At 41.1% G+C, this 12121-nt stretch overlaps 1 protein-coding gene across 1 annotated transcript; it reads left to right on the top strand.

The window, feature by feature from the left end:
• The first annotated feature begins 631 nt into the window (after positions 1 to 631).
• On the top strand, positions 632 to 12007 carry TMEM184C (transmembrane protein 184C). Its single transcript, XM_075035134.1, has 10 exons — positions 632 to 1030; positions 2522 to 2652; positions 2750 to 2786; positions 4739 to 4944; positions 5740 to 5814; positions 6686 to 6779; positions 8221 to 8333; positions 8985 to 9084; positions 9565 to 9736; positions 10183 to 12007. Exons 1-10 carry the CDS (start codon positions 914 to 916, stop codon positions 10473 to 10475), a joined length of 1338 nt encoding a protein of 445 aa, XP_074891235.1. The 5' UTR covers positions 632 to 913; the 3' UTR covers positions 10476 to 12007.
• Positions 12008 to 12121: the final 114 nt, after the last annotated feature.

Below are 12121 nucleotides of genomic sequence, written 5' to 3'. Positions count from 1 at the left end.
GCGCCCACAGGCCTGGCGTGACGCCGTGTTTCCACGCTCCTCCGCTGTGACACGCACCCACTACCCGCGCAGGCGGCAAGCGCGCTGTGGTGGTGCCTCAGGAAAGGCCACCTGCTTCCTCCCTGAAGGGCTCCTCGCTTAATTACTTTTGCCGGGAAAAAGGAAGGCGGGGGGGGGGGGGGAAGGACTCTCCCTCCGCCGTCAGCAAGGCACGGCTCGGCAACAGCAACCGAGCTGAAGCGCACCGGCCGCGCGACTAACGGCCGGGCGCGCGCGGAGCCGTTACCGCAACCGAAGTAACGGTGGCCGCCCGCGAGCGAGAGAGAGGCTCGACACCCCCCCCCCCCCCCCCCCCCCCGCCCTCCTCCTCCCGCGCGGCCAGACCATTGCCGGAGCAGGGGGTAAGCAAGCGGAAGAGACCACCCTTCCGGGGGGAGGGCACGGCCACGCCGTCACCGGCCATTGTCCCAGGCGCTCTGGCCGCTCTCTCAGCGGCCCGCGGTGGGCGGGGCAAGCCGCGATAGGCAGGGCGGGAAGCCAGTCGGCGCGGCCGCTGAGGGTTGGGGCGGAGCCGCCGGAAGCGCTGCCAGGCGGAAGTGCCGCGGGGGTGTGTCGGCGGGGCGGCGCCGCGCTGAGCCGGGCCAAGGCAGGGTTGGGCGCCCCGCGGCGCGTAGGGGCGGGCCGGGCCGAGCCGGGCCGAGCCGAGCCGAGCTGAGGAGGGCGGCGGGGAGCGGAGCGGGAGCCGGCGGCGGATGTGAGCCGGCGGGGCGTGCGGGCGGCCCCGCCGGTGATGCGCGGCCCCTGGGGTCTGCCGGGCCCGGCGCCGGCCCGCTGAGGCGCCGCGGGCCCCGTTGTGGGTGTGAGGGGCGCGGGGGGTGCCGGTGTGGCCCGGCGGGGCGGCGTGGCCGGGGCCATGCCGTGCACCTGCGGGAACTGGCGGCGGTGGATCCGGCCGCTGGTGGTGCTGCTGTACATCGTGGGGCTGCTGGTGGTGGTGCCGCTCTGCGTCTGGGAGCTGCAGAAGCTGGAGGTGAGGGACGGGGCGCGGCGGGCAGCCCCGCGGCTGGGACGGGACGGGGACGGGGACGGGGACGGTGTCTGCCAGCCCGGGCCCGTCCGCAGGGCCGGGCTTCGCTCCTCGGAGGTGGGTTGGCAGCGCCCTGCAGGCCCGGGTAGAGACCCAAGGAGGTGAAGAGAGGCTGGGGAAGTTTCGCCGTGCTGCTGTGTGGCTTTGCCGTGGTGTTCGAGCACAAACGAAGCAGGGTGGGACAGCGCAGGATTTCTTACTCCTTCCCGTTCGATAATCGTTGGTGGTTGAAGAGTTGATACCGTGCTGAAGGTACTGGAGTCGGGCTCTGCAGGAGCGCGGCTGGAGCCCTGCCGCTGCCCTGCCCCGAACTTACTTTTTGACACTTAGTGCTAATGCTGGCATTGATAACCTAATGTTTCGGGTAGTTCGGTCTGATCAGGGAGAACTGAGATAGCAGGTAGAGAAGCTGCTCTTGGTACTGTAGTATATACTGTCCAGTTTTAATACAGGCTTGTTCCACCGGAGGTAAGCGTTCTCATGGTATAATTTTAAGCACTTAATGGCAGTGAAATCTGCCTTGAGTGTATTTTAAATTTCCAGTTTTGAAACCCTGTCCTGATGCCGTTGTATGTCCAGCATAATGGGTGTTTATAACAAAGCGGTATCTGAAATTTCAAAATCGTTAAATCTGTTACTGGTGGGGAAACTACTCAGAAGCAATATTTGAACAGGACAACAACAGAAGACATGAGGTGTTCATGTACAGTAGGGGGTCACAGAAGAAATTCTCAACAAAAAAACCTGTTTGAGGAGAGTCTACTGTGTTTCTCAGGTTTTGGTACTCTAGGATTACTAATACAGTTATTTTTCAGAGAGCTTTGGTTTAAAATTGTAGCCTTGTGCTTTAGCAGACATTATATATTTATATATATACACACATGCATATCTATTTCAGATTGTTAAACGAAACTAGTTGAAGTTGATTACTAGTTGGAACTTGATTTTTAAAGCTAAAAACACTTTAAATCCACAAGCTTTCAGAAACTTTATAATGAAGCACTGAACTGAGACAAGTTGCAGACCTAAAGCAAGGAATCCATTGTGGCTTTCAGTAAATTAAATAGTGAGAATTACTACATTTTTTTAGGCTGCTTTGTGTTTATTGGTGATGATTTAGGTTGGTTCTGCAAGATTTCTCATCTTTCTGAGTTTTTAAGCTTTACTGTAAGCCACGTCAACAAATTGCAAGGGAGACTTTGGGATTTTGTGTATTTGAAAAGCAGAGTTAGAAAAACTAAACTTAATATTGGGATATTTACCTAATGTCCATCTTAAAACTTTATTTGCAGTAAAAAAAAAAAAGGAAAGATAAATTATTTTTCTTCCTGTACTAGCGAGCGGCTGCGTGGTGCTTAGTTGCTGGCTGGGGTTAAACCATGACGAGTATTAATACTGAAACTTTGATCTTGCATTTTTCTTTTTCTTTGCAAGGTTGGAATTCATACCAAGGCATGGTTTATCGCTGGGATATTTCTACTGATGACTATACCAATATCTCTCTGGGGAATACTACAACACTTAGTCCATTATACTCAACCTGAATTACAGAAACCAATAATCAGGTAACATTTTACATTTTACCTGTGGTACAAATGTTGAATTTAATTCAGACTAAAAATACTTCTAGTAATATTAAATGTTCTTTTGTTATTGTAACAGGATTCTGTGGATGGTGCCGATTTACAGTTTAGACAGTGTAAGTGTTCTCTTACTGTTAACAGCTCAATAAAATTCTGTTTGCTGTGGGAGTGAGGGAAAACAGTGTCACAGTTAGCAGAAACTATGCTGCTTGGGGAGTTGTAGTCCTAGAAACTTCTGGGCATTCCTGTTTGTGGAGTACATCAGAAGCATAGTTCTAGCAATATTACATTCTTCTTGTGGAGCTTGTGGGATCGCTTTTGCTAACCCTGTCCTTGAGTATCCTTTATGACAGATGTGGAAAGGGGTACAACAAGAGCCTGCTTTTGGTTCTTCCATCTTCAGTAACAGCTGAAATGGAAACCAGACTGATTCAAGTACTGTCTCAAAATTCAGTGCCTTACCTTTCTTTCCTGAGTTAGGCTTAGTACTAAAATTCTTTCCCAAGTTATGCTTAGTGCTAGAATTCTTCCTTTTTGCTTCAGGAGGAAAAGGATAAGATCCCACAAAAAATCCACTTCTGAATATTTTTATGCAATAGATTCTATTGGTCATACCAGATATGGTTCATGTAAATATGTCACCTATTGGTCAGCCAGAGCTAAGCAACATACTAAATCTGTGGACTGTATAGGATGTGTGTTTACATGTTATCATCACCTGTTGACATTGCAAATACTTCTGTTTCCCCCATAAAAGGCAGCTTTCCAGGAACTTTTCCTTTGATTTTTCTCCCATCTCTTGAGAGTTTATGAAGTGTCACCTTTATATATGGTCTTCTTGTCTGTCTTTTTTTTTTTTTTTTTTGAGAGAGACTGGGATTTAGAGTATCTGAGAACGAAGGAAAGTGGGGAAGAAAACAACATTATCTGTGCCTTATGGGGAATATCAGCTACCGCAGGGTGATACTTCAATTTCAAGTACAGAATTTTCCTTTGGAAGAAAATTACTTGCTAATTAAATGAGCTCTAGCCAGGCATTCAGGGACATTTCTGACATACTGAAATCTTTCCCCAGACTCCTGGATCTTATGGCCTTTGCTGCATACATGGTATCCTCCTAGAGTGCTTAACCTGAGCTGAACATAAAGTTCTCTTCTCAGATTCAAATACTGTATTCTCAGTTTAGTAGGTGTGGTATTACATCTTCCACAAAGGTATTGCAGCATCTGTCACCTCTAGTATTTTTTAACTGCAATGAGGATGTGAAGCATCTTCCAGTAGTTCTAATAAGAAGGTCAGAGAAGGCACAACATTCTCTCTGCTACAACCTAGGGAAGCAAAGTAAACTCAAAACACCTGCCTCTATTTAACTCTTCCCCCCCTCCCCCAAGAACCCAAACAAAAAAACCCCAGTAGGACAGATTGCACTGAACAGTGCAACAGCAGTGTGATACTCAAAAATTGAAACCTCTGATAGCTGATCCATAATCACAGTTTTGCAAAAAAAATTATCACTTTTCTGTCTGAAATTCTAGTTTAGAGGGATGATTACCACTTTAAGGCTAATCTGCTGCTTCCTTTTATATTTTGCAAACATGCCAGAACAAACATTTACATATTAGATACCAAAATAAATCAACTTTATACTGGTGGACTAAAAACTTAGTCTCAAACCCATATTGACAATGAATTTGTGAATTTCAGGAAACAGTTCTATCTTGTCTCCTCCTAACAGGAGTAGGTTATGTGTAGGGAACCATCTCCCTAGTTCCTTTTAAATGAAAGACTGAATTGTGTGGTCAAAGATACAGAGCATCTCTTGCACAGTGCTTTAAGCATGCTTTCATTTGAAGCAGCAGAGATGCAATCTGAAGTTCTACTTGTACTTTTACAGAATGTTATTTTCTAGCCATAGCATAACACTCTTGTTAGCCAAATGCTTCAAGCCCCGTTTAATTAGTGCCTGCTATCTAATGAAGTATTGCTTGCTGAACTAGCCAGCCAATGTTGTCATTGGAATCACTTTTGTCTCTCACATGTAACCTTTTGTGTACCTCTCTTCTTACAGTGGATAGCTTTGAAATACCCCAACATTGCAATATATGTGGATACATGTCGAGAATGCTATGAAGCTTATGTCATCTATAATTTTATGGTTTTTCTTTCAAATTATCTAACCAACCGGTATCCAAACCTCGTATTAATAATAGAAGCGAAAGATCAGCAGAGACATCTGCCGCCTCTATGTTGTTGTCCGTCGTGGGCTATGGGAGAGTGAGTATATGATGACATCTTAAAATTTTAAGCTGTGTAATCAGAAACAAACATGTTGTTTTCATATTTAGTAATATAACTGTTGTTGCTTGGCAGAGTCAGTTTATGGTTTGCACACATTTTATCAACTAGGAATCTGTACTGAAAGCAGCTGTGAACATGTTTTCATCTAGCTGTAAAACATCCTATAAATCGCACTTAGTTACTGACATGCATTGACTCAGGTGGTGCGGAAGAAAACTTCCTTATTTTTCAGAACTATTGGATAAAGGTCTCCTTGAATTTGCTTCCTTTGCTGTCATGTAACATTTGCCAAAAACCTCATGAAGAATCGCTGGTAGACCAGATAGTCTATTGCTTTTACTTCCACAGGTGAAGGACAAATGGCCACATGCCCCCAAACTGTTTGTTTTTCTGTGCTTAATCTGATAAGCATCTCTCTTAAGAGATTTTGATAAAGCTGTTTAAAATGTTAAACTATGAATATAAGTAATTCTTAAATGCCTTCAAACACAGTGAAAATTGCATTCTCTTTGTTTATCCCAGCCAGAAACTTTCCATGGCTAAAAGAAGTGAATCACTGACTATTTCCTGTTATGCATCTATGAAAGTCTAGGTTTTTTGCATATTGCGTATATACATGCTAATATACTGTAGCATCTGATGTCCTGGAAGCAGAAGTTGAAATTACCATGAAATAAAAATTTAGTTTAGTGAAACTACTAAGAACAGGAAACTTCCATAAGTGAATTGTCTTTAAATTCTTGTACAATGAATTTTGTGTTTCTCTTGCAGAGTTTTATTATTTAGATGTAAACTGGGTGTTTTGCAGTACACTGTTGTCAGACCATTTACTACCATTATTGCTTTGTAAGTATGCTTATCAATAATTAATATTGATCTTCAGGATATAATTTTGAGTTACACTGGGAAGAATTTTCATGCCCTTTGTATTGAATCAAGGCAGTTTGAAAGTAGACTTGTTGTGTTACATGCTAAATGGGTCCCGGCAATTTGAATCAACCTATGATTTCTCTATAGAAAATGATTATTTGTAGAATTGAAATAATAAATACTTAATGCCTGCTGCTGAAAGCAGTGGGAGAGAATGTGAAGTACTGTTTATGTGGGAAAGACATCTTTGTGATCTCTTAGTCTTTTTTTCCTCCTCCCTTTTTGCAGTGCATCCAACAATTTGGTATTTCATGTAACTTTTTAAATTTGATTAAACTTTGCATGTGACAAGCCCTACTGCGTGCCTTCATACATATCATATAACCTGTTGTTGTAAAGGAATAGCAGGCAGTTATGCATGTTGATGCTGAAAGCTTAATTTCATGAACTTTGTATTGATGGTCATTACTGTTAAATCTGTGGGACTGTGGAAAAAGTTGCTACTCACAAAGAATATCCATATAAGTATTTATATTAGCTGTATGTGTTCTAACAGTTAAAAGCAAAACAGCTAAAAAAAAAAAAGATTATGTTTAATTGTTGCATTCATTCAACAATGGGATATGTTAATGCTGCATTCAAACACTGTTTCTTCTACGGAAAATACAATACAAACTTCCTATGCCATATGCTGTTGAAAACTGATTCTTGTGCAGACTTACCAATGCCCATATTTGAGTGCCAAAAAAGATTCTGGATTCTAACAGTTGATCGATGTACTGAAGATTTAGCACTTTCTTAAAGTGATCTTTTACTGCATAGTGATGAACTCTAAAAATTCTTTCAGAATTTGTGAACTAGTGGGAGTGTATGATGAAGGAAACTTCAGCTTCAACAATGCTTGGACCTACCTGGTTATACTTAACAACATGTCACAGCTAGTGAGTATCAAGAGTACATCTTTCTGTTCTTTTAAGTCATCATATTAGTATTATGTAAATCTTCTATGTGAACTATTGACAGTAATTGTGTTAACATCTGGTAATTCTTATGGGTAGATTATTTCCCACTGTAAGTCAAAGTTACTGTCTGTTAAATACTATGCATGCAAAATACTAGAAAAACAGATAATCTAAAACTTTTGTTATTTTTACTATGAAGCTCCATAAGGTAATAAAGTGTCCCGCCTCTCTACCCCAAACTATTTGATGGGTGAAGTGGTATGGCCCAGGCACGTTAGAGCTACACACTTGCCCCTCTGCAGAAGAGATGACTTGACTCACCCCGGTAGCTTCTTCCCAGCACACATACAAAGAATCAACAGTGGCTGTGTTAAAAATTCTGTGTTACAAAGCTGGTGGTAACAGCATTGACAGGAAAAAATGGAAACGGTGCATGCAGTGCTGAGATTCTGGCCTGCCTAACACCTTGTCTTGTTGGTTCAGCTGCCAGATGATGTCAGGGTAAGGGTAAGATGTCAGCCCCTAGACTTGAAAGTTTCATTTTGTAGGTTGGGGATTGCATTTAGTGGCTTGCTGGGAATGCAGAGGAATCATTTTCTGCTTCACCCAGGGTATACTACACACGAGCTATTGCAAGAGGAGAGAGCAGCAGCTCTGGCTCCTCGCTGCTTAGCCTTCTAGCCTCCAAGCTTCTTACTTCTCTTGACAACAGCACCAGGAGTCAGAACAGCATGACATCCCATCTGGAAAGGGTGTCCTCCTCCTAGTGCCACCTGTGTTTGATGGGTGACTGTTATGGACTGTAACTGCTTTCTGCTGTGACAACAGTCCTAGCAGCAGCACATACGTCTGCATGTCCTGGTTGACATGATTGCTTAAAGAAACTTAGTAGTAAGAGGCTAGGAGAATAGGCATGAAAAGGGGAGATTGGTTCCTTAGGTTTGGCTATATGTTAGTTTTGGTTGCTTGCAGTTGTCAGTAACAGGAAACTTGTTCAGATTTGCAGTGAAGATTGCATTCATTGCCTCATCTCTCATAAAGAGGCAACATTTGAGGTGTTCATAACAGAAGCCTGAAAGAACATGTGCTTTTTATGCCATTTTCCCTAGAGATGTGCTTGGCATTGAAAAAATTTTATGGGATCTTCCTATGCTTTGCTTTAGTGTGTAGATAGATGACCTCAGTCTCTGTCTGCCAATACCATGCATTTCAGAAATACAATTTCAGGAAAAAAAAAGTCTGTTTTAAAACAGTAAGGCAAAGATTCCATAAATCCAGAGCCTCTTTTCTAAAAGAGATAGCTTTTTAAGTTTGTATCGTACTGTGTTATATTTTTTAACTGAAGAGATGCTGTATAACAACTCCAACACAAAATAAACAAGGATTTGAAAGCTTTTCTTCATTTTCTTTTCCTTGTTAGTTTGCGATGTATTGTCTGGTGCTGTTTTATAAAGTACTACGTGAAGAACTGAACCCTATCCAACCTGTTGGCAAGTTCCTTTGTGTGAAGATGGTAGTTTTTGTTTCTTTCTGGTAAGTGAATTATTTACTCATCACGTCTTGCTCTCAGGGTGGATCATAAAAGAGCTAAAAAAGCTGGATTTGTTACTGAGGTTAGAGCCCTCAAAAAGTCTACCCGTAATCTTAGTGAAGTGCTGTGAGGGGAAAAGGGTACTAGTATGTTGGACAGAGCAGTCTTGTTCACTTGAGATTGTTTTAGAATCTTCACTTGCAGTTATTTTGAAACAAAAAACGATTTTTTTTTTTTTTTTTTACTTTTTAAAATAATTACTTTAACTTTTTCAAAATAAGTTACTATAACTTACCTATAAATTACTATTTAAGCATTGCTTACACTTAACTGCTAATGAGTGAGTGCATTTGACTATCTGAACATTACTCTGTGGGCTGCAGTAGTACCCTGAAAGAGAAGCAACTTGTTCTAATAACTAACTGGAAGAACACACTCTTCTTTGGTTTTGTTTTCTGTTGGTCTTTAGGACCATGGATGAATGACATCTCTTTTTAAGTCTGTTTTCCTCTTCTTAAAATCTAAATATATAAACAGTACGTTTTTTGTAAGATTCTTTCTGTGTACACATAAGAACGGGCCTCGTTTACAAGATTTGCTTGCAGATTTTTTGGCATTACTGTTACAATAATAATAAAAAATAATCTTTATAGGCAAGCTGTGCTTATTGCATTGTTGGTGAAAGTTGGTGTTATTTCTGAGAAACACACCTGGGAATGGCAAAGTGTGGAAGCTGTGGCTACAGGCCTACAGGTAGGAACAGACAATTACTTCTTTATAGCTGATCTCAAGCAAATATTGTCATACTCACTTTATTTAACTAACACAGGCTAGATTAGTACTGTATTTATTATAAGTTGGGCTAAGTTTCAGCTAGTCATCCCAAGTGAGTTTTATGCTCAACACTTCTATATCCATGTGTGGGGAAGAAGGAATGTGCCCCAGGTAAATACTTCTGTTGGATATCCTTGTATTTCTTCTTACAAGAATTCATTGTAGAGGTGCTGCCTGTTGAATGTCTGCTTCCAGCAAGTCAGTCCATCAGGCAAGGACCGATTCCAGTATGTGTGTAGTGCACATGGCTCTGAAGCCTGCCAAGAATATCCTACCTCTAGTGGAAAAGTAGCTGATGCCAGTATCCCAAGGCAATTGCAGTCTTTCAATTGTAGAAGAAACCCAGGAACAATTTTTCTCCAGTTATGAATGATTAAGTCAGTATCTCTCTCATTGCAGGATTTTATCATTTGTGTTGAGATGTTCCTGGCTGCTATTGCGCATCACTACAGTTTTTCCTACAAACCTTACGTTCAAGAAGCTGAAGAAGGGTCATGCTTTGACTCTTTTCTTGCAATGTGGGATATTTCTGATATAAGGGCAGATATATCAGAACAGGTTCGAAATGTTGGTAAGTAAGACAGATTTGTGTGATCTGTTAACAGCATATGAACAGCTTCATTTTACACTATTATCCATCTCTGTAGTACCTTGCGAACTTCCCATACCAAATTAGTGGCAGCTGCATCCCTAGAGGATTTCATGGTTTGTCTGTCACTTTGCTCTTTCCAGTACTCCTGACTGATTTAGAGTCCATTTTTTAATTTTTCTTTAAATAGATGGATCTCAGGGTAAGTTTCAGGTGTGTTAGGTAGAAGAGGGATGTCTTTTTTTTTTCTTTTTTTTAAATGGAAAGACATTCTTTTATTTATTAAAGCTAAGAGTGTCCATGTAAAACTGTTATAAAACAAAGACGCATCTTCTAATTTAACATGCCTGTTTTAGAGTTGATATGTTCAAAGGCCTTGGTATAGTGCTGGTAATATTAAAAAGTATTTTCGTTTGCCATAACTCTAGGAAGGACAGTTTTGGGCCAACCAAGGAAAATGTTTTTTGCTGAGGATCATGAACAGAATGAGCATACAAGTTTACTGTCTTCATCTACTCAAGACCCAATTTCTGATGCTTCTTCAATGCCATCTTCGCCCATGGGTCATTATCAGGGGTTTGGACACACTGTGACACCTCTCACAACACCGACGACAGCCCCTGCAGTTGATGGTATTTATAACACTTCTGCTATTCGAGATGCTGAGGAGTCACCCGAACTAGAGCACAATTTATCAGAGAAAGCTTTGGATAAAAGTTAGACTCACCTTTTCTTTGGATGTGTCAAGGAGTCTGTTATATACTTGCCACACATGTTCTGTTAACATGTACTACTAGTGGTGAAAGTTGAAAAGCTTGGAAGAAACTACTGCACAGACAGGAAGAGGACATGGCTCTAACTGACATCTGCATACTGAACCTACAATGGATGTGAGTATCTGTGAGTACCCCATGAATATAAAACACGCACACTGTAAAGGTTTCTGCATAAATTTAAGAATCAACTCCGTAAACTGCTCAACACTGACACATGTCAGAATTACGCTGACTTTTATTAATAAAAGAGAAACATTTGAAAAAATAGTCTGCTCTTTTAAAGATGAAGTGTAAGTACTATTAGCAATGGGAAAACTTAATTTCAAGAGGGCAGTAGCAAAAAGTGTTCGTGTTGGCTTTGGTTGTCCTCTTAATGATGGTAACGTCCATACCCCAATGCTGAATGGAGTTTGGATGAAATGGTAATTTCTGTACAGATGCCATTTTCTTCCCTTTCCTGCATAGCTAAATAAAACCCCTTCATGAAGATAATATTACAGAGCATCAGTAAAGAATTGATACAAAGAAAGCATTCCCTACAGGCCTTGCTATAAAATTCCATGCCCAGAACATATGGTTGGTGTGTCTGTTGTCCTTGTAGCTCATAATTTGTAAGTCTTTTACATTCAGAAGAGACAGCCAGGATGACAGGTTTGGGATTAATACCTTACACTTAACTACTTTTTTTCTATCCTTCTAAAATAAGAATAATGGTTACTACCTTAAAATACATGGGGGGGGGAACAAAGGACATCAAAAAGGAAGTAAAAACCAAAACTGTTTTCTTTATTTTGGGCTGCAATAAATTCTTTAACACAAGTTGTTTTTTTTTTTTAAGCTGTTAAAGCAGGATATCTTGACAATGTGTCTGTAGTAATTTGTATTCATAAATTTGTGTATGTGTGTGTGATTATTGTATTATGCTTCTAGTATAGCCTGGATTCAAATGTAATAGTTGATTTTTCCCACCACCATCCCAGAAAAGACCTTTGCTAAGGTAAAACTAAGCAGCTAGTCTAATACTGGAGTTACTAGCATTAGATTTCAGACCAAGAAGTACACTTGTATCAAAATGTTATTTTGCAAAAACTGACAAAATCAGAGGGGTATTGTTTTTATGCCATTACCAGATTTTTATTCCTATTGCATGTTTGCAATCTGACAAACACCCCCCCCCCCCCCCAAACCTAGAGCACTGACCTTTTAAGTGACATTTGAGGTTTCTTTTTCAGCATTGTTAGCATTTACAGGATAAACGTTTACCTTCTGGCTGTCATGGTAAATTCATCTTAAGTGCTTTTTTTGCAGTACTAGTGTGATGTAAATATTGCGCCTTACTCACTAGGCTGCATATTTTATAGTTGACTATGTACTTGCTGTATCTGAAGTTAGTGGAAAAGTGCAAATCATAATTTCCAATTTGCCAAGTCATTGCCTTTGTTGTAAATAAGCAATTAAAGATTTTATTTAAACTGTTCACGTTCTTTTGATTTGATTTACTGCTACAGTAATTTAAGAGAGTGAATGATACATGAATACAACTGTCCTCTTCATGGAAGAAGAGGATCTTAAGTATAACTAGTACAAGAGT

This window comes from Buteo buteo, chromosome 1 (assembly GCF_964188355.1).
Source record: "Buteo buteo chromosome 1, bButBut1.hap1.1, whole genome shotgun sequence".
In the NCBI taxonomy this organism is placed as follows: Eukaryota; Metazoa; Chordata; class Aves; order Accipitriformes; family Accipitridae; genus Buteo; species Buteo buteo.
This window is presented reverse-complemented; position numbering and strand designations above follow the sequence as displayed.

What these genes read in the sequence shown, in the direction of transcription:
- TMEM184C (XM_075035134.1), top strand. Translation starts at nt 914, where the DNA reads ATGCCGTGCACCTGCGGGAACTGGCGGCGGTGGATCCGGCCGCTGGTG. An exon ending in CCGTCGTGGGCTATGGGAGA is followed by an intron (nt 4,945 to 5,739) that starts GTGAGTATATGA and finishes TTTCTCTTGCAG; the next exon opens with AGTTTTATTATTTAGATGTA. An exon ending in TTTACTACCATTATTGCTTT is followed by an intron (nt 5,815 to 6,685) that starts GTAAGTATGCTT and finishes AAATTCTTTCAG; the next exon opens with AATTTGTGAACTAGTGGGAG.